Source organism: Excalfactoria chinensis, chromosome 12 (genome assembly GCF_039878825.1).
Source record: "Excalfactoria chinensis isolate bCotChi1 chromosome 12, bCotChi1.hap2, whole genome shotgun sequence".
Lineage (NCBI taxonomy): Eukaryota > Metazoa > Chordata > Aves > Galliformes > Phasianidae > Excalfactoria > Excalfactoria chinensis.
In genome coordinates this window covers 15,177,999-15,199,216 of record NC_092836.1, presented here as the reverse complement: position 1 = coordinate 15,199,216, position 21,218 = coordinate 15,177,999, and the positions used below count along the sequence as shown (strand labels likewise).

At 36.3% G+C, this 21,218-nt stretch overlaps 1 protein-coding gene across 47 annotated transcripts in view; it reads left to right on the top strand.

Moving 5' to 3' along the window:
• The window catches only part of ATP2B2 (ATPase plasma membrane Ca2+ transporting 2), a 303,612-nt gene extending 287,778 nt beyond the window's left edge, over positions 1-15,834 (top strand). For 34 of the 47 annotated variants that reach the window (XM_072347778.1, XM_072347775.1, XM_072347790.1 and 31 more), the window contains 2 exons: positions 1,902-2,084; positions 15,300-15,834. In XM_072347778.1, coding sequence (XP_072203879.1) covers positions 1,902-2,084; positions 15,300-15,611 — 495 coding nt within the window. In that variant the 3' untranslated portion in view covers positions 15,612-15,834. Of the gene's footprint in view, positions 1-1,901; positions 2,085-7,964; positions 8,137-11,700; positions 11,757-15,299 lie in introns of all 47 variants that reach the window. The other 13 variants (XM_072347814.1, XM_072347821.1, XM_072347817.1 and 10 more) reach the window with 2 other exon arrangements.
• Positions 15,835-21,218: the final 5,384 nt, after the last annotated feature.

Genomic DNA, 21,218 nt, shown 5'->3' with positions numbered 1-21,218 from the left:
AGTTCTGTTTGCACTGATGGAAAGTACTAACTCTGGGGGAGGAAAAGAAAAGCATGTTAAGGGAGATAAAGCATGTGAGTTATATGAGGTCATTCAGCTGTGAAGAACTCTCCACAACCTTTGATGAGTGTATGACTGAATTTTTGGTGTATGTAGTTGTTACATTGCAACTGAAAACTAAGAATTGTTATCAGCATGTTTTCAATTCAAAGGCAGTCATAGTCTCCTACCTATTTTGAATGCCTGGCCATTTAATTAAAACTGGCATGGGAATACCACAACAATTTAATCACTGAAAAGGCTACAGTTTTACGTGGAGGAAACAGAATAAAGACTTTCTCTTGTGGTATTTTGAGACCAGAAAAGAAAAAGCAAATAAAATGCTTTTCATGATAGATAAGTCTGTGGAAAGTCCTTTCCTTATGGCACAGTATGGTAGGAGACACCTTCAGAAGAGGTGCTTTGATTCCTCCCCAGCCTTTTCTCTTCTGATTAATTCTACTGTGGAGCATAACAAACTTGTTAGCCCTCTGCTTTAACACTTTCTCCTCACCCTGCTGTTCTTGTAACCCACTGTAGCCAATGAAGACTTCAAATTTTACATGCAAAATTTGAGACTCCAAATGGTGTTCAAGGGTTTAAGGAATTTCTGGAAAGCACATCTGCATTGCTTTGAGTGACAGTGGTTTCTGAAAGTGGCCCTCAGGATTTCTGAAAACAAGGTCTTTCTAGAACATTTCAGGTTATATTCTGAAAACTGTAATTACTTTTCAAAATGGTACTTTTCTTGAGAATAATAATTGGTTTCTTAATCTACATTGAGACTGATGCATCTGCCATTAACTGAACAAGGCTGGTGTCTGCAGATAAGGGGAAAAAAAGCAACAAAAAAATACAAGAACACTGTAAGAGAAGAATTACAGCAGATTCAGCCTAGCTAAAGGAGAGCTATGTTCTATCACACAGAATCACTACCAAATATAGTTGTTTATATAAATGCTGTCTTGCAAGCCCTTCATCCACATCAGTTTCATCAGATATCAAGTAGCTTCTTTCTATAGAGCACTGGCATCAATTTTAATGAAAGCTGGGAAGCTGAAGCAGTTTCAGTAAGTACTGCAGTGACTGGCACTTACCTTTTAGTTTTTCACTCCTTGTGTCATGCCAATTCATTCCTTTTTCAAGCTCTTCAGGTTTTCCAGCCCAAAGTACATTTTAAAAGGTTTCATAGTTTTGGACATTTCTTTATCTGTTTTTAACAGCGATGTAATAAAAATACAGTTGTGGTATACAAAGTTCAGGGAGACCCTCAGCAAAATCACAAGTATGTTTTCATCCACATTTTCATGTGTCTTTGCACAGCCATAAGGTGCCTCTACATCCATTTTCCTCTATAGTGCACTGTTAGAAACCTTGTTTCTGATACATGCTGAGAAAACTATTTCAATTTTCCAAATCAAAGGGAAATAGGAAATACCTGAACCAATTCTAGTGTGAAGAGACTTATATGCATGAGATGCAACTAATTTGCAGCTTACTTTAACAGCCATTAGTCTGTTTTCAACTGAACACTAATTGCAAAAGTATCAGTCTTGTGAAGTTTCCTCTAAATACATTCAAATACCTTCATCCCCCCTTTAGTTTTTTTGGGGAAGGACATCACTTCTTTCCATCCTTCCTCTTGCTCCACAGCCATGTATTTCTGATGTGGTTTAGCCATTGCTAATGCTGATTGATTACAAAATGGAGTTGTACAAATGTAAAGTACTATAATGAATATGCAAATCTGAAGCTTTTCTGGAAGATTAGAAATCTCATTAAAATATCAGAATTCTTGTATAATTAGCAGCGTATTGTTATTGAATTATGTTGATGTTTTCAGCAGCTCTTTGTAATTTTAGGTCATTGCAACCATCCCAACAAGTAGGCTAAAGTTTTTAAAGGAGGCAGGGCGGCTCACTGAGAAGGAAGAGGTTCCTGAAGAAGAACTCAATGAAGATGTTGAAGAAATTGATCATGCAGAGAGAGAACTTCGACGTGGACAAATTCTCTGGTTCAGAGGGCTTAACAGAATCCAAACCCAGGTATGCAAAAAAGTAAATGCCCCCATGCTCTAGAAGTAATCTGTGGTCAAGGCAAGATAATGTTACAGAAATCCACAGAGAACACTTTTGTATTGGAACGATGGTACTTGGAAATGGCCTTACTGTTTTCAAAGGAGAATCATGTGAAATAGTAAAAGAGGTGAACTTTTCAAAGTATGTGTATAGCGGAACTGTAAATATTGTAAAACAATTCAAAAATAGGAATACCTTTTTTGACTCTACTGTGGACACTTGTTTTTCTTCTTCAGTGATGACAGCTGAAGAAACAGTGCTGTTTGGGAAATGCTAGCTTACGCTATGGCTAGCAAAATGCTATAAAGGCTTTCTAAAACATGCCATTTTCTTTCATCTGAAATGTATTGTTGTTCCCACTCATGCAATAAGGGAAAAATATTGTAAAGCATCACTTGATTTTTAAAAAGACAAAATATCTTACTATCATGTACATACAGGTATATATGTATATATGTGCATGCGTATGTAACAGGAATTGATTTGTCTTTCCTGTAAGGTTTCGAAAAATCTGTTTCTGGATTTAAAATAGTGAGGGCTTAAGCATCCACTGAGTACTGAAATGTATGCATTGGCTACTTTGGATGTTATTTTAGAACAATATTTTTTTCCAACTTTTCCTTTTTAAAGGAAAAATTAAAGGGTTCAGATGAACGTTATACTAAAAACTTGTACTGAGCTGCACTACTACATTTAGTGCAGTTTAGGCTACTAAGTAAAAATGCTAGAAAAGTATTTGAGCTATTTTGCCTTTTTCCTTGCAGTGATGTAGCATGTTTTAAAGCACTTTAGTCTTTCTAACACCTGTGCCAGCTTGCAGAAGAGAGCAACTTTTAAAGATACCGGATATCAGATGGTTCTGTAAATGTTTTGCATAATACTTTGCATAGCACAAAAGGAGGAGGTGAATAGTTAAGAAAATACTTCTTGTTTTTATTTACAGAATCTTTTAAAGAACATTTATATCAAAGAAGATTTTGAGTTTGACATTTTGGTCTTAATTTGAGATGGATGGTACTTTCTCCCTTTTTCTATATACAAATGGATACTTTTTTTTTCCCCCGGAGAAAAGATGCAGCCATGTCTTTTAGAAAACTGGGAAAGCAGCTAAGTGAAGCTCGGATGTTTAGGTCTATTCAGTGCATCACAGCAAAATGAAAAAGGAAGGAAGGTAGAAACTTCTGTTAGAGAAGAGTTTAAGGATTTTGAGCTTCCAATTATGTAATTAAGTATGGATCTCCAGCTTTAGGGGTATGTGTCTTGACTCCTGGTTTGAGTCGGGAGCATTCATCAGCAGAGAAAATTCCAATTGTCATAGTTCCTCTTATTCTAAAAGGTACAAACAAGTGCCCAGGTTGTGGAGATCATTTTGGCAAAGTGACCTCTAAATGTGCATTCTTTTCTTCCTGATGGCTGTAGGAGGAGTGTTGCCTGTTGGCATTTCTGTCAGGATGTCTTTCTGGTTGTGGTGAGTGTAAACAACTACAAACACAAAAAAGAAAATTACGTCCTTTCAGCTCTTTTTCTCATCTGAGAGGTAGCTTTTAGTTCTTCTGCATATCTTTGTCCACTTAATTCACAGAAAAATTACTCTTCTTCTATACTATTTAAAACAAAATGAAATTAATTACGTTTCTTTGCTAACATCCATCTTAGTTTCTGTTGTGCTCTTAGTTGTAGATGTATCTTTGGTAGGATGTATCACTTCCTCTCCTACCAAAAGGCTCTGTGATTTTTTCTTTTCTCATTTTGTTTATTCAGTGACTTTGATTTTTACATCTATTTCACGTCTGTGAAATGATAATGGAAAAAGGAAATGGGCCAACAGTCTCAAAAAGAGTTCCAATTGCAGTTTCCAGATGTCCGCTGGAGAGTGATGAACCTGTGTACAGGTCAAGTTAGATACCTTGTTGGATGGACCTCGAGCGCATTTTGATGTGCTGTGTGTTGCGGCCCATCCAAATGAATTCATACACTTGTACTACGTTACCCAGGAAGCCATCTAAAGAAGAGCTGATGGAAGAAGATGAGGATGTCTGTAGCATCCTTGGGGAGCTGGAGGATTTGCAAGAATCCTCTGATGTCTAATGCACTTCTGGAGATGCAAAAGAAGAAGGTAGAGCATCCCCTCACTTTATACATATAAGAGGATGACAGTTAAGATTAGGAATAAGCTATGGACTCAGATCTCAACAAATCCATTTTCAACCGTCGCACACTTGTAGTGTTTAATGGGTGATGTTTATTTTTGATTATTTTCTATTCAGACCATTGTGGCCATACAGCTCCAGCATTCAAGAGCCTTCACTCCTAAGAAAGTTGCAGAGAATCTATGAACTTTTTTTTGGTTTGATTTTCCTCCAGATAACTGACAGGTCTTCAATAAAACCTCATCCAAACTGACAAAAACTTTGCAATAGTAAAGACTTGGGGTTTTTTGTTTGTTTGTTTGTTTGTTTTTATTGCACTCTTGCAGCACAGGTTTCTCTGGGCACTAGAGAAAGAATTTCCATTGTTGATTCTTCATACTGAGAGGCCAGATGTATCTCTTATTTCATGCTGCACATGCATGCATTTATGTTAAAGAAAAGTGCATGAAAAATGCACATACTGAAATCATAGAGACTGACCATATATTTCTGATTGTCTTTTTGTCTACTTCTGTTCTTTGCATACTTTATTGTCTTGTAATTTATGTCTTCTCCGGGTGAACACATCCTGTCTTCTGAATGGAAGTGTTTCATTACTGGACAGCACTCTGAGAAGACTGGTAATATGTGAAGTTTCACACGTGACTCATTCTAGTTATGCAAGCTTCAAGAAGATATAAAAATAGTTTCAAATTTGATGGAAGACAGGACTTTCCTCTGCTAGTTTTCAGCACTGCTTACCAGTTCTTTGTTGCAGTACTCAAGAATTCTTCATTCTGAAGTTTCACAACTTGCACTAAAACCTTCCTGAACAAATGCAAACACCACAGCAGTGACAGTCACTTCTAGCAAATGCTTTGAAAGTTAAATAAAAAGCCAGTACCTCTCTATTTTTTTCATTTCATGTAGCATTTAATACAAAAAGACTGCTTGAGACCACAGTAATTAGAATGGAAACTGTTTTACTTCATACAGATTGAAGTTTAGTTTGCTTTACTAATACTAAAGCAAGTTGTTTATCAGAGATTGAGCAAAGCCAATTTCTTCTCATTCTTAAACAAATAAAACACATTTTGGATGAAGTTACTGATGTCCTGAGAACATTAATAACAACAGAACAGGCTGCTGAAACTCTGTTCCATGTTAAGGATCAGAAAAACATTCTGGCACACCTACCCTGCCAGGAACGCTCTGCTGTGCTAAGATCCATTTTTATTCCTTTTTAAACTGCTAATCACTGATGTTTTTATTAACTGTTTGTATGTCAAAAATAGCATAGAATTTAAAGAAAGATGAGAGAGGCAAGAAATACAGTGCACAGTTGTTTTTCTCTCTGCCTGAAGGCCTGTAATCAAAACCTGATGACATTCTTTGTTCTGTTAGAAGTTTTTCAGACATTTTGTGATGCAGGACTTAGCCTTTGCTTTCTCATTGTTAGCAATATGAATTGTTCTAAATAGATTCAGTCTTCCATCATTACAAAAGCATCTCATTTTAAAATGCATCGTTTACTTATCTATTTATTTGGGTGAACACTTTCTATGCTGTGTTCTGATTTTGGAAGATAAACTTCTTAGGAGGCCAGGATCTTTTCTTCTTCTTCATAGGCTTCAGACAGAATGCATCCCAGTATGTTCAACCTTTAAGATTCTGAAATGGTTGTCATCTTTTCCCTCTGGATTCAGTCCATGAAGATCTGCAGTTCCTTTTTTTCAGGAGAAAAAGTAGATTACACACCTGTAATCCTTGTTCTCTGCAGAAGACGATATGGATCTTCCCTTATCTTTTCATTCTTACTTATGGTAGAGTTTTTCAGTTAATTGGAAAGGCACTTATACATCTCAAAACTTCCTCTGGCTTAAGATCTACCACTTTAATCTTCCTCAGTGCAGTTCATGCTCACAGTCAGTGTCTATAAAATCTTTCTTGAATTTTCTCTTTCAAAGAGTGCTCTGTTTCATATATCAGATAATGAAAACCCAGGATCTTTATGTAATTCTACTTTTGTACAGTAAACATATCAGGTAAGTATTCAACATGCCTTCATATACAACCAGTGGTTTGAACCATATGCCGTTTTCAAAATGCCATCGATTCACCTGTATCCTTATTCCACATGGCAATGCATCACATACTGTATTTTTTTTACTGGACATATAGCTCAAAATAAGTCTGCTGCAGAAAACATGGAGAGCAAAGCTTCAGAATGTTGTCATGACTGCTTAATACCGTACATCCATCTATCAGTGTGCACATTTAGAGCACGTTGTATTGAGGTGTCTCGCTGGAAAACAAGGAGTCAGTGAACAAGGCTGCTTCATGTTTGTCTAGCAGAAGTACAGCACAGTGACTGTGCAGCAGTAACCTTTGATTCATTTTACAGCTGGTTATTTCTGTGAAATCATAAAGGAAAATAGCGATCTCCAAAGACTATGATAATGGGAGGGGGATGCATCCATACCATTAGAGATGAAGCCATATGAATTTATTTATTAATAAGACTTGCTGCACTAGAAAATGTTAGCAAATTTATTATCATGCTTTCGACTTAGAAAATTTAGGAGGGCTTATACCAAGGTTTGTGCTGTTTAATTGATAAATATACCACTTTACATTTTCCCAACTACATTCTAGGCTGTAACTCTTAAAAAAATCTGTGTTGCAAGATAAAATCTGGAAATATTGGGCTTCTTTGTACAGCTAGATGGGTGAATTCTTCTAATGGATTCTGTTACTGTTTTGTTGTGTTGTGGTTGTACGATTGGAACAAAGAGGACATTCTGCTGTTTAGGGATTTGTAGCTGCTACCTACTGCCAATCCCTAGCTTTAAACACAATGGATATATAAAGCCTGCTTTATATTGTGTAATGCTGGTGACAGAGATGATCTTGAAATACCTCCTTTTTAACTCATATTCTGAGTTCATGATTTGAAGTATTAAAGGAAGATATTCAGCAAAGACACATCTAACAGTTGGTTACAATATGGAAATAACAAGTAGGAAATGGTTGCTTTGTTTACCGAAATATTCGGTCCAGTTCAACATAATTTTGTGTCTTAATTTTAAGTACTACATAAAATATGAATATTTTATTCTGTGATTAGAACAGGCCATCATTCATTATCACTGATTAATTTACACAAACTTTCATTATAGAAGAATGGAAAATATCAGAATACTTTCCTTTTTATCAAGCTAGTATGCTGACAATTTTGTTTTCTGTAGACAAAATTGAGTCTTATTTGTTATATTTCTATAGGCTTCCCCTCTCCCCCTCCCAAGTTAAGTAACTGAACTTTCCTCCCTCTGGAAGAATGCCTAAAAAGCAATAGCAAAGCAATTTTATTCTCAGTAGGAAAAAGCAGATGTTAGCCAATTCGAGTATTCCAGTTGTATTCACTTTATTTACATATAAATTAAACGGTTTAATTTTTCACTATTTTTATTTCAAATATTCTAATTGTTTAAACTCATGCAGCTTCATTGCCTCCTATCGAGCTGCTTCATTTCATTCAGGCAGAAAAACTGGACCATTTCATATCTAAAACATTAAGAAGGACACTAAAGAAGTATTTATTTCCATAGAAATTAAACTGCGTGCACGGTTGATTTGTTGTTTTTCATTATTATTCCTGTTAGTTTTGCAACTGTATCCATACTTTAAGCAACTTGTCTCATTCTTTCCTCCATTACAGATCGAAGTAGTCAATACTTTCAAGAGTGGCACTTCCTTTCAGGGGGCTCTAAGGAGACAGTCCTCCGTCACAAGCCAGACCCAGGATGTAACCAATATTTCTAGCCCTAGTCACGTATCGTTATCCAATGCTCTTTCCTCTCCTACCAGCACATCTGCTGCTGCGGCTGGGCGTGAGTGTGTATTCTTAATGCATCAGATCTACAGAGATGCCAACTTATGTAGCAGTCATTTGAGACTGAGCTACCTTGCACTCTCCCATTTTGTCATGTTATATTAGTTTACACGTACCCAGACACACGTAACTGGATTACTTTGTGTACAGTAGATGCTCTTCATCATTCACTGCAAGTTAATGTTAAATTACTGTTAGAGCAGTAATTTCTAGTCAACTTTTATCTAATGTGTGGAGACTCTGTTCAAGGTTTCTGTGTTATATTTTCCTAAGGCCATTCTATATGTTTTTCTACTGCTTACAAAATATATACTCTACATAGTAGTATGAAAATCTTACATTAGATAAAAAACAAACAAAGAAAACAGCTCCAGCTTATCAGGTAAACAATTACTCCATTTGGAAGGCTTGTGTATAATGTAGGTCACTCATGTCCAGTGAGTATGTACTCTACTTGGCACAGGTACAGGAACAAATGAAGAAACAGAGAATCTGGCTTATGGTGCAAGGCTGAAGGATTATGACTTACATGAGTGATGAAAGAAAATCACCTCTAAGTTTGATGGGAGATGGACATTAAAGAAGGAGGTAGACAAGCAAGTTAAAGAACAGCATCAATGCAACAAAAGAAACTAATTTGCTAGAGGTGTGTTTTTAAGTGCTGAAATCTTGAAACAGCTTTCCTCTAGATGGAAGCGAGGCATTTAGTGAAGAGATAGTGGACAGAATAAAAATGCTGAATGGTCTACTTCACCAACAGTAAAACATCTTCATTTGCCTTGGAAGACTCTTAGACATCTAACTTTGTTTAGCTTTAAATAAGTATCTAAATGTATAGAACTCACTTTATCAACTTGTCCCATACTTTACAAAATGATACAGTATAACCCTGATGTAAGTTTTGATGAGAAGTTGGGCAGAGGGAAGGCAGACAGAGACAAGGGAGACGAGAGGACAGTAATGTTCCTGAGTCCAAGGAGAAGAAAAGGAAGCTTGACATTTCCTTTCAGTATGTGTGCAGCCTCTTCAGTATTTGAACATCAAGAATTAAGAAATTTTAGACATAAATTAGAACCTTTGTTGGAATTAAATATCAAAGGAGAAACTTTACTTTTCCTAAAAGAAATACTTACTATGGAACTAAAAGTTCCCTCGTTAAGCTGATATTGTTCAGATCTCAGTATTTTTGCTGATAACAAAACCTGTATTTCTGGATGTCAGCGTTACTTTATAATGACGTCCACCTTATGAAGGTCCTACCTCTTCTGGAGAAAGAACTTTAGGGCTTTAAACATAGGGAAAGCTTTTGCAAGAATAAATCTGGCGTTTTATATACTCCGGTAAAAGATTTATGCAAATTCAAACTATTCCATTTCTTATTTTGAGAAAGCAAGATCAGACAGAGTGGGGCAATGAATGTTTTTACTTTAGGAGCTCAAAATCTGCAACACCAAAGGTTAGCCTATGCGTGAAATCATGAATGTGCTTAAAGCCTTTACTAGTTCATGGGTTAATTAGGCAGAGGATCTAACTGTACACAAAGTAAACAGGTTATTCTCTATCTGTTTTTAAATAGTTGTCAGATGCTGTTTGTGTTTTCAATAGGTAATTCCTTCAAGAAAATATGGTTTAAAATCTTCCAAGAAAGATAACAGATTTAATATTCCTTTGTACCTGCTCTTCATCCTTCCCTCCATTCCCATATAGACAATATAGTTAATAATGTTCCTAAGTGGGAGAAGCTGCCAGATCTATTACAACAAACTAACAAAAAGCATACAAATCTTTCCTTGAAGATTATAAAACAGAAATATTAAGTATAGGATACCTTTGGGGAAAAACAATCAGAAGAAAAACTACAGCAACAAGCAGCTTCCCACATCATAAGCCTGCTGCAGGTTTTGTGTCTTTAGGTTCCTTTGGATTTGTTCCACTGAGGGCTGTCATACTTGGCTGAGATTTTTAGGAGTGGATATTTCACCTAATCGGACTTTTTGTGACATTAGCATTAGCAGCAGTGGCATCAAACAAGCTGCTTGTACAGATGACACACATACACAAACACAGTGATGACTTAAGAGTTCCTAGCAGGCAATTAACATCTTTTCCAAATTATCACAAATACTCTCAGTATTTTTCCATCATGCAGACCTCTGAAGTCTTTGAAAAATGCCAGAAGCTTCATCTTGACTCTAGTGCTTACTATGATGCTTTTATTAATAAAGATTTTTAAAGGGGGAATTTGGCTTAGCTTTTTGTGATCTGTTGTGCATGAAAATCAGATCCTTTTGTACTGAGAAATTACTGCTCAGCAGCTTTTGCTCATCTATTATTTCTTACATACTGAGATTCCTATAAATGTAATGATCGAGCTGGACAGCCTTTATAACTAAAACTCAAGAGATTCTTTGTTTGGATCCAGTAGTCTCATGAAGAAAAATGGGAGCCATTTTTTTTTCCCATATAATTTAATAAATGCAAAGCAAAATTACTGTCCAATAGTGATCTAAATTCAGAACACAGATGGTCAAGTTAGTGGGCAAACCAGCCTTACTGAAATTGCCGCATGCTTTCCATAGCAACATGGTCACATGAGGAAATGGAGTAAGGAGAAACCTGCAGCTAAAATGATGTCTACAGAAGTTTTGGCATTTAGAAACATTATTAATCTATTGTCTGACAGAAGCAGAGATATCAGAGTAAAACTTACAAGTTTCCAATGGTTATCACAAGGATTACCCCAGTCTACTAGGATGTCCAAAAGCATAATTGACTGATGTGTACCCTTCCTTTAGGGTAAATTATTATGTTTTAAGTCTAAATATTACGTCAAGTCCTCAACTGGAGATGCACTGTGCCAAGAAGATTTAGAGTCATAACAGAGAAATCTCTTCTTTAAAAGGGCTGTATTCTATATTTAAGCTTTGGCAAATCTGATAAAAACTGTTAGGCTCCAAAAAATTTGGAACAATCCTATAATAGAGATGCTAGGAAAGTGGAAGCCATATTTCCAATCTCATGCTCTGAAATTCAGCGGAGTAACAGATGTGAAACGTTGTAAAATTAGGATCAGACTGGAGGTTTTCACAGATGATGTGGTTATTCTATTCTGCCCTTGCTATGTGTGGTTTGACTTTTCAGCAGAGCTTACTGAAACTATGGCAGATTTATGTAGAAATAGAATATCCAGAACATCCTAGTCACATGTCCACGTGACTCCCATACATACAATATTTTATCCTGTGATACCTTTCTAACTTAATATACCTTAAACTCAGAGGATTAAAAAATAAACAAGAACAGATATACTGAAGATATGCCTTGTATCCCCAAGCTCCACATATCCCAAAGTATTTGACCACGCTTTCTCTTATTAGTATAATTATAGTATCAATATAGAATAGTATCAGTTACATGTAAGAGTTGGCATCTCTTTGCAAAACTGACCTCTTGTTTACAATTTTATACTAATCACCTTACTGATCTTTCAGTATAGAATTTATTTGCTTTTGCAGTGCCCTACTCTCTACTGTCTGAATATTAAATGTGTTTGTTTTCCCAGAGGGCTAGAGAACATTGGACAAAAGGGTTCAGCAGGAGAGAGTGAAATAAAAAGAGGTTGTGAGTCTTTAACCTTGAGCCTGAAATGAATGTGAACCAAACTCAAGATACTTGGCTTATATAAAGCCAGGTAAACATTCGAGTATAAGCCCACACGCTACCAACCATAACAGATGTGCAGATGATAAAGAGGCTTTGTGTATTTTGCCTATATTGTTGTATTTAAGAGTGAGATTCTGAACTTCATCTTTTCTTCTGATGGGGAAAAAAAAACTGTAGTATCTAAATTTCTATTTCTTTTATTTTTCTTGCCTAATGCAGTATAATAAATATGACTGTCAAGGTGGGATGAAACTCAAGTTTTTTCTATTACAGCTACAGAGAAGAAAGAAGTGGAAACTTAGAGCCATGTCAAAAATGTCCTGAATTGTTGTTCCCACAGTCTTTTGTTTACAAGCAGTTCATTTTTTTCTGTTGTCTCCATTACTGTGAGAAAAGGGAGCTGTATCACACTGTTTGTCTTCCCTTGGCATTGTCAGCATCATAAAGAAATCTCATTTACATGAGCTTCACACAGTTCATAAGAAACATGTTCTCAGTTCTATCCATCATGGGTATGTCCCTGCTTTTACATGCTGTACAACCATAACATTTTTTGAAGTTCATCAGCTATAATTTATCTTAAAAAAAATAGTCACATTATGTGGGCTTTGCTCCAATAGAGCCCCTAAACATTTCAATACTAGATATTCCTCCAAATAACCCTGAACTTCCTAAAAGCATGGATTAATAGAATTTGTTGCTGTAGGGCCATGTAACTCTGGGTAAGCAGAATCTTTTCAGTTCTTAGCTTAAATAGGGGGCTGTTACTGTATTTAAATTAAAGTGCCAACTTTGTATTCAAGGTGGCAGACTACCAGTGGCTTCAGTGGTTGTTTCTTACTGCAGAACTTGTAGTCTCACTGTATGAAACTAAATTCCCCACTTGCCAGCCTGCAAAGGCTTCAATACAGCTTGTGTGGCCTGAAGAAAAGCTTTACTTTTATTGAATCCTACAAAATCTCTACAAGCTTAATATGAAAATCCAAGCTTGTATTTTTTAAGTGAAAAAATAATGTACTTTTATTTAAAAGAATCTAGCTGGCAAATAGAACCTAAATCTATGCAATAAAATGTGGCAATATTCACGAGAATGAAGCATTTTGTTAGTTTAATCAGATAAGGTGAAAAGCTGGAACTGAATGAGATGATTGCTATTTTTATTCAGAGAGCAGAAATAGTAGGTAACTTTGCAGAAGATAGCCCAGGATCAGCCCATGCTATAAACTGGGCATGATACAGAGCAATTCCCTGATTTCAAATAGGGCAATGTGGTAATGCCTCAAAGATTGCTTTGGCAGACATACTGTTTTTTCATTGTTTAGACAAACTACTTTTCACTTTCAAACAGAAGATAGAAAGGTCTAGCTAATGAGGGAATTAGTATTGTCAACTCATAGAAATAAGAGTCCAAATCTTATATATTTACTAGTGCAGATTAATCTCTTGGTTTACTACAGAACCATCACAGAGCAGAGCACAGTTCAAAGTGATTCAACTTGCATAAAGACCTGATTTATAATTCCAGGTGCTCTCTCAAATAGATGTTATATATACTGCATGACAGTGCACAAACCTTGTTCTTTTGCCCCTCGTCTCTCTCCTGCCAGGCTTCTGAAATCTTCTATTATTCCAGACCTGGACAGGCTATTCTATACCACACCAGTTTTCTTATAAGCAGTCACATGAACCTGCATTTTGTATTGTGCCCGATTTAATACAAATGTTATTTATAAAGAGAAGGGGATTTATTTGGACTGACCAAAGGCCACGTATTTGAAGGTGGCATGACTTCTCCTAAGACTTTTGAAAGATGATGGACATTCAAATTCAGAGAATACAAACAAGGACAAAGTTCCTTATGTGTCTTATATGTCTTGGGCAGCTCCAATGACAGGGTCAACTAGATCCTGCAGCTATAACAGCATGAGCCCACATAACTATTAAAACAGTCTGCTAATTAAAGGGGAAAACAAAGCTATACAAATTAGTAATATATTAAACCAACCAAGAACGTGCAGCATATTCACATGTAAAATGACACACATACCTACCACCAACCATTTCAGATGTGCTTGGAAAAGCTTTCACAATGCCTGCTTGCACCTTTTCTGCCTCTGCCTGTGTTTTGGTTTTCCCCTTAAGAAATGCTAAAAATTCACTCATGAACTACATGGAAGTAGAAGGATAGAACTCATATTTAGTCATAAAACATTTGCCAACAGATCACGTTTTTGCCATTCTGTTTTTTCCTCTCTGCCCCCCCTCCCCCCCTCCTTTCCAAGCAGTTATGTTTTTTCAGTAGTAACACATAGCACAACCCTTCACGTCTCTTCAGAACCCGTAGGTCACTGGGATACGGACTGCATCCCTCCCTCTGCCCACCCACAGAGCACTAGTGTCCCCACTCTGCCATGCTCCTCACTGCTCCTTTCATTTCCTACTGAGAAAGCAATTTGCACCGTTGTTCACAGTCTAATGGGCTGAGCCTTGTAGTTTATTTTCACCCATGTTCTTATTGTCAGGTGGTTAACAACAATAGATTTATCCTGGCATATGTCTGCTGACCTAGTTTAAAGACTGCATATATGGCATCAATTGTGTCACTTTCAGCTTTTAACTTTACTAAGAGTATTACAACTGAGACACAGAAAATGAAAGAGCTTGCTGTTTAACAACGTAATTCAATTCAACCCAACAGTCAATACATTACTTTGTTTTCTATATATTAAAAAGTTAAATGGCTAGAACAGTGGGTCTATACTCGAGTGTTTACCTCACATATGCATGAAGGAAAAAAAAAAGTTGGTTCAACAATACAATGTTCACATTATCCAGGCTTCCAAGTGTAGTTGTTGTGTGCAAGTTATCTCTGTGGTAACTGTGATTTTTTTTTTTCCCTGTGGTAGCATGATTACGCTTAGTATTTCGTCTGCTTGGCTTTTTGTGCTCTTGGCTGCATTCATTTAGATTTTGCTTTTAAACATTGGTATTACTTATGATTTTTACACTTGGCTCCTGTGTGTCTCATACGTACCCATCCGACTGTGTCTGTGTTCTGTGCTTTTCTGTTTGTGAAGTGTGATTTGTTATATGTTATGTTTTATAACAAAACGAAAGAGACTTTTTTAAAATAAAAAAGCCTTCCTACTTACTCACTGCAAAACTATCAACATGCATGGTTTTACATTTGCATTACAATTAACATGGCTTGTCTTTTACTAGGGATGTACCACACGAGTGGACGTTCGCTTTCTTTAACCTGTACTTCCCATCAGTTCTTTGATGGCTTTAAACTTGATTTTAATATTGCAGTTGATACAGATATTCAAAATGCACATAACTGAGCCACTCGTTTATGCATATAACATCCAGAGACTATGGACTTCAGCTGCCTGCACTGCCCTAACCATATGCTACATTTTTCACAAAGTATTCTCTAACACGTTTTGGCCCCTTCAAGGTGTGACCTCTGACACCTCTTTCCTTTTCTCCCCCTAGATCCGCGTCGTGAAGGCATTCCGTAGCTCTCTCTATGAAGGTTTAGAAAAACCAGAATCTAGAACCTCTATTCACAACTTTATGACTCATCCTGAGTTTAGGATAGAAGATTCCCAGCCCCACATCCCACTCATTGATGACACAGACCTAGAAGAAGACCCTGCTCTCAAGAAAAACTCGAGTCCACCGTCTTCGCTGAACAAGAACAACAGTGCTATCGACAGTGGAATAAATCTTACAACTGACACAAGTAAATCAGCTACCTCTTCTAGTCCAGGAAGCCCAATACATAGCCTGGAGACATCACTTTAGCTGAAAAGGTCACTGCAAAAAAAAATTAATAATAATAATAATAAAAATTAAAAAAATTAAAGTAAAATAAAATAAAATAAACAACCACAGCAACCGAAATCTATAAATATATATATTAAAAAACATTGCTGGCTGAAAAGCTGTTTGAACTCTTATTCACTCTGAGACAAGTGAATGAATTGTTAATCACAATGGTTTTGGGGAAAGAATGAATGGCTGATTTACAACCCCCCCCCTCCTGTTCCCTTTCAGAAAACAAAACAAAAAAAAATCTCCTGCATGAATGTACTGTACACTTCTGGCCCTTCTTTCTTTCTTTTCCTTTCTTTTATTTTTTACTTTGACCTTTATGTTTTCCTCCTTAAGCAGGAACTGCAGAGGACTTCTTTCTGCGGCTATTTATCCAATTCACTGGTCTGTGAGTTTTTTGAAATGCTTGTGTGGCATGGACTCAATTGTATAGATTAATTTAAAGAACTTTTTTGAAGTTGCAAAGCTTAACTTGCACAGTAGATTTGCACCAGTTGGACAGAGGAACTTAAACATTTATGAGACTATATATAGAGATATATACATATAAGTATATACATAATTAATTATATATATGTATATATCTATATATATATATACAGTTATATATATATAAAGTTTCTTTGTTGGCATGTTGCCTTGTTTCTGCTCAAATTGCTCTGACTATTTTAACTTATTTATGTCCTAAAAAAGAATGTAATTTGTTTACAAACCTGTAGATAATATCCTTAACTATTTGTAGGGTTAAGAAAGCACTTCCTGCCGAAGTAGTATAAAAAAGGCTCAGCTCAGCTCATTGAAAACGTCTGTAATATCGCACCCTGGATATTTTATTGCGACTGCGTTCTGATTTCTGCCTGGTTTTTGTTGTTGTTGTTTTGGGGGTTTTTTTGTTTGTTTTTTGTTTTTTGGGGTTGCTTTTTTTTTTTTTTCTTTTTGGTAAATATTGTAGATATCGCTAGTAAATAACGAAAGAAGCCAAAATATAATAACACATTGGATGTAGCATTGTGATCCTATATACAGGGAGGTAAAACAGGCTTCCTTTGTTTCAAATAAAAATCAGAATGATCAGGTTCTCTCTTTTTTTTCCCCCCCCCTCTGATAACCTGCTTGAATTTGTTTTGGTGCAACATTTGAGAGTGGAGGCTGTTTTCATTCTTTAAGCAAAGGGCAATGGCTTCCAAAACATATTTTTAGACAGATAATCTGTGAAACTGAGTTGAGTTTATAAATAACAGATTTAAAATAAGTTATATTTGGTTTGTCTATATGGAGATCAAACTAATGTTTAAATATTGTGACATATTGTGTTAATCCTTTTCAGTTAGTAGTATAGGCGTTTATTTCCTTATTACTTACAAAGTACGGGCTGTTGGCATTTTGGATGAAAACCACTGTAGGTTGTTGCTTTGTTGTTTTATTTTCTCTCAAAGGAAAATATCATTTCTGCGCTATTAGGTCCGATATCTTGGTGTGATTTTTCGTTTTTTAACCAAGCTTGTCTTCCTGTAGTCACAAAGTCTACTGTAACACAGAACATTGTTTGACCTTGAGCTTTCTACAAAGAAAGCTACTTTGAAAACCTGCAGTAAGGAAGGTGAAAAAATGCTTTTCAAGATGGTAACAGCCCTAATAACTTTAAATTTATGAGCTTATATAATTGCTATGTCAACCACTTGAATGCTAAGCACTTTGTGGATCACAGATTTTTCATAAATAATTTTTGTATTTAATATAAAGTTTGCTTGGAGACTTTTCAGCATATAATCTTTTCCATGATTGTACAGTGCAAAAGATATTTTGAATTACACCATTGATTATGCCAGATGTGTTGAAAAACACTCTCAAACTAGCTTGACAAATTGATTTGTTAAGGCGTTACTGGTTGTCTTAAGGTTGGCTAATAACATGGTGCATCTCTGCAGTCACAAGAACTAAACCAAGCCAGAACTCTCCTAAACAGGATTAGACTCATGGCCAAACTGCAGACTGAACTGACTAAAACGTTTTCAGGGTGCATCAAGACTATTCAGCCAGGTAAAGCTCAAATCAGCTTCAATTGCCAGCTTCCGGACTCTTGTGTAGAAGCTTGAATGTTTTTGGCTCAAATTCGTAGTTCGCTATCTGATCCAAACGTTTCATTCAACAACAGAACAGGTCGTGGGAGGTGTACACAACTGTTTCCAGCAGATAGTGTTACCCGTTTCTTAGCAGTAAAAAGCTAGCATGGAAGCATTATTATTTTAGCTAATTCCTAGCAACAAAGTGATTGAAACTCAGTCAGGATTGTTCTTCGCTTTGTAAATACGGTGACTAACCTTTGTATAACATGTATTGGGTTTCTATGGCCTATTTGGGATATCATATTCAGAAGAAGAAGAAGAAGAAAAAAAAGTGTTATCTATTTACAGGGAAGCCTCTAGCTTTGGACTTGAACATCTACAAAAGTTATTAATACTGGAACAATTTGTTTTCAGCATCTTAACACTGACTGTTTGCCTTTTGGTTTTCAAACTTCATATTTTTTCTTGGTTTCATTTCTTTTTTTTTTTTTTAATGTTCCTGTAGGAATATCCCTCCCTAAGGTACCATTTGCAGACTTGAAAACTGTTAAGAAAATGAACACTGCATTCTGTGTATATATAGTAAAACATATATAAACTGAGATGCATAGATAACTTGGGCTTTTGTGAGCAGAGACTGTGCTTTATGTATATGATAAATGATAGATTTTTTTTAAAGCAGAATAGCTATGACCTTTCAACTACAAGTCGTGCATCACAATTCCTTTCTTTTATTGCTTGACCTCTCTGTGATGGGAACAATGGATCAAAAACCAAAATGATCAGTTTGTTAAATTCCCTGCAATATATAAATGCTCGCTCTCGACGTACTGTACTTAGCAGCATGAGATTTGTGGACAACAATACAGTGGTACATTGGCAATCCATCCCACTAGGGGTTATTAATATATGTTCATTCATCTGTTTTTATGAATTTTTTTATCTAGACAATAATTGTAAATAAAGAACTTACTCTGTCTGTTCATTTAATACTATGCAAAAGGTTATGCTTTCTATTGTTATTCTTATTCCTACAGTGTGATGCTGGAATGTTTGTGGTTTCAAAACAAAAAAAAACCAACAAAAAAAAAAAAAGACAAAAGTAAGTAAAATATGTGATGTAAATTATTTTATAGTTTGAAACAAAATGATAAAGTTTTACTCTTGCTGCTTACTGTCTAATAGATCTCTCTTGGCAGGAGCACAAGTGGAAAATTTAAAGAAATAAATTCACAAAGCAGCATGAACAATAATGGTCTGAACGTAACAGCTTTCTTTATTGTCACCTGAAGTTATTAAATCCAGCTTTGGATTCCCACTGGCACAATGTAAACATGTATGTACATGCTCTGGATTGGCACTAAGAAGCCTGCTTACCACTCGGAGGTTGCACTGGCTCCCTTAGGCTTTCTTTACGCCCAGTTGCTAAGTCAGCCCGGAGCGCTTTTGTACCTGTCTGACTAGGAGTCAGTGGAACAACGTTTGCTCCACGCTATGGTGGGAATGGCTGATGTGAATGCTGTAGTGAACTTAGCTGAAATTTGTAAGTACAAAATAAGAGAGGTGATGAAGATAAGATGAAAGAAGGCAACCAGTTAGTTCAGTGTTGGTCCTAAGATTAGCATCTAAGTCCGTATTCCTATCACTTTGGCCTATCTGACATATCCCCCTACCGATACTGCTTTTTGCATCTCCTTCCCTCTCTGTTGCAATCAGAAAAATAAGCTCTGAAACCCTCTAGAACTGGGGAGTTACGTCCAGCAGCCATATCCTGCCAGATAAGACCTGCCCTCAAATCTCTGCATATTCAATACAGGGGAAAAATGAGGGATTTCCAGTTTTGCTGCTCAGACCCTCAGCCCAGAATTTCTACATCCCGAAGTGCAGAAGAAAGAGAACTGGGATTGTTCAGTGTTTTCAACAAATACATGCATGTTAATCTCCTGCCAGTGTCAGAGATCTGTTTTAGCAACTGTACCTTTTCAAGAGTGTTTGTGGTGTGTCTTTAGCACTGCATGGGAGTGGTAAACTCAGGAGAATATGAAGGAAGACATTCCCCACTATGATAACTTCTTACCCGCTGCACCAAACTGAAGACTCAGAAGGCACGTAACTTACCAGTCCATCACAGGGAACTCATATTCCAATTCAAAACAAGGATGCCATGTTTTATTCTTGCTGTTCTTTTGCCCATGTTAAGTATTTTGCTAGGAAGACAAAGAGGGAAGTCATACACTTATAGATGATAGAAAATCATATACTGACCATGTATGCTGATGTTATACTGGGTGCTGCTGCATGAGATGGGCTGGAGGAAATTGTTCATAAATAATGGACAAAAGAGAAACAAAAAGAACAGTAAGGAGAAAGGCTAAAAAATGAAGGTGCATTTATACTTCACTATATACTGAAATGAAGTAAAAGTATCGTAAGTGGTTATTATTGGTTTGATTGAGGCACTGAGTTCTAATCCAACAAATACTCCAGCAGTGTTCTCTGTCTTTTCCAGTTGAAGTCCAAATTCATGAATAGGCTGAGGTTGCTAAAATGAGGTTTAGGCATCCAGATGCAGAATCCTGATCTAAAATACTCTTGCTCGGCTATTACCTGTAACATATAATCCGACCAGAAGACTGACCAGAAGGAGATTATCTCTGCCATTGTCTTCCAAATTATTATTTTTTTCAATGATTCTCTGATACGAAATAAATGTCACAACTCGTGGTACTGGTTAACTTCAACACAGTGCGCTAACACAGGCTGTGGGAAGGGGTTCAACACTTCACACTTCCTCTTGGTCTTACGGTATTACTGTAACTGCTTTCGAGAAACCACAAAAAGGTAAGCAGCAGACACTTCTTGTTTATGTTTGTATTCCTGCAGCTGTGGGAGACATGGGCAAGGATGGAATACAGTGTATTTGTGGTCCAGATCTGGACCAGGCTGTAGATTGCTTTGGATTATAAACTACATATCCATGTCTCTAATTTTATCAGCACATGAAATCTGCACAGGTAATGCCCAGTTTTTATTTTTACAAACAGGCAATTAAAAGGTAAATTGCAATCTAATTTTGTGTAGTTGTACAGCATAATAACTCTGTGGCACCTATAATCAAACTACTTATGGATTACAACAGGCTATGGAAAGACACAACAATGGAAATATATTTATGAGTTTCTTCAGCATCTTCAAATAAACTTTCAATTTTATGCTGCCAATCTGGGAGACCATTTTTGCCTGGTACCAGCTGGAATATCAAGTTCCTAGTAAGGGAATGTATTTTTCCACTTATTCTATCTGTGATGATTTTTTTCTGCTTTCCAAGCAACAGAGCATCTCCTTTTCCTCTTCCTGTTTGTGTGTTTAACAGAGATAACAAGGTGAGCTGGTACAAGCAGTGTTGATGCTTAGTAAATGAGACGACTTTACCTTTTTATAACAGTCTGAGATTACAAAAATTCAAAAAGCAAGTTACTGAGTTTTCTTGAAGAATTTTTTTGAATATTTC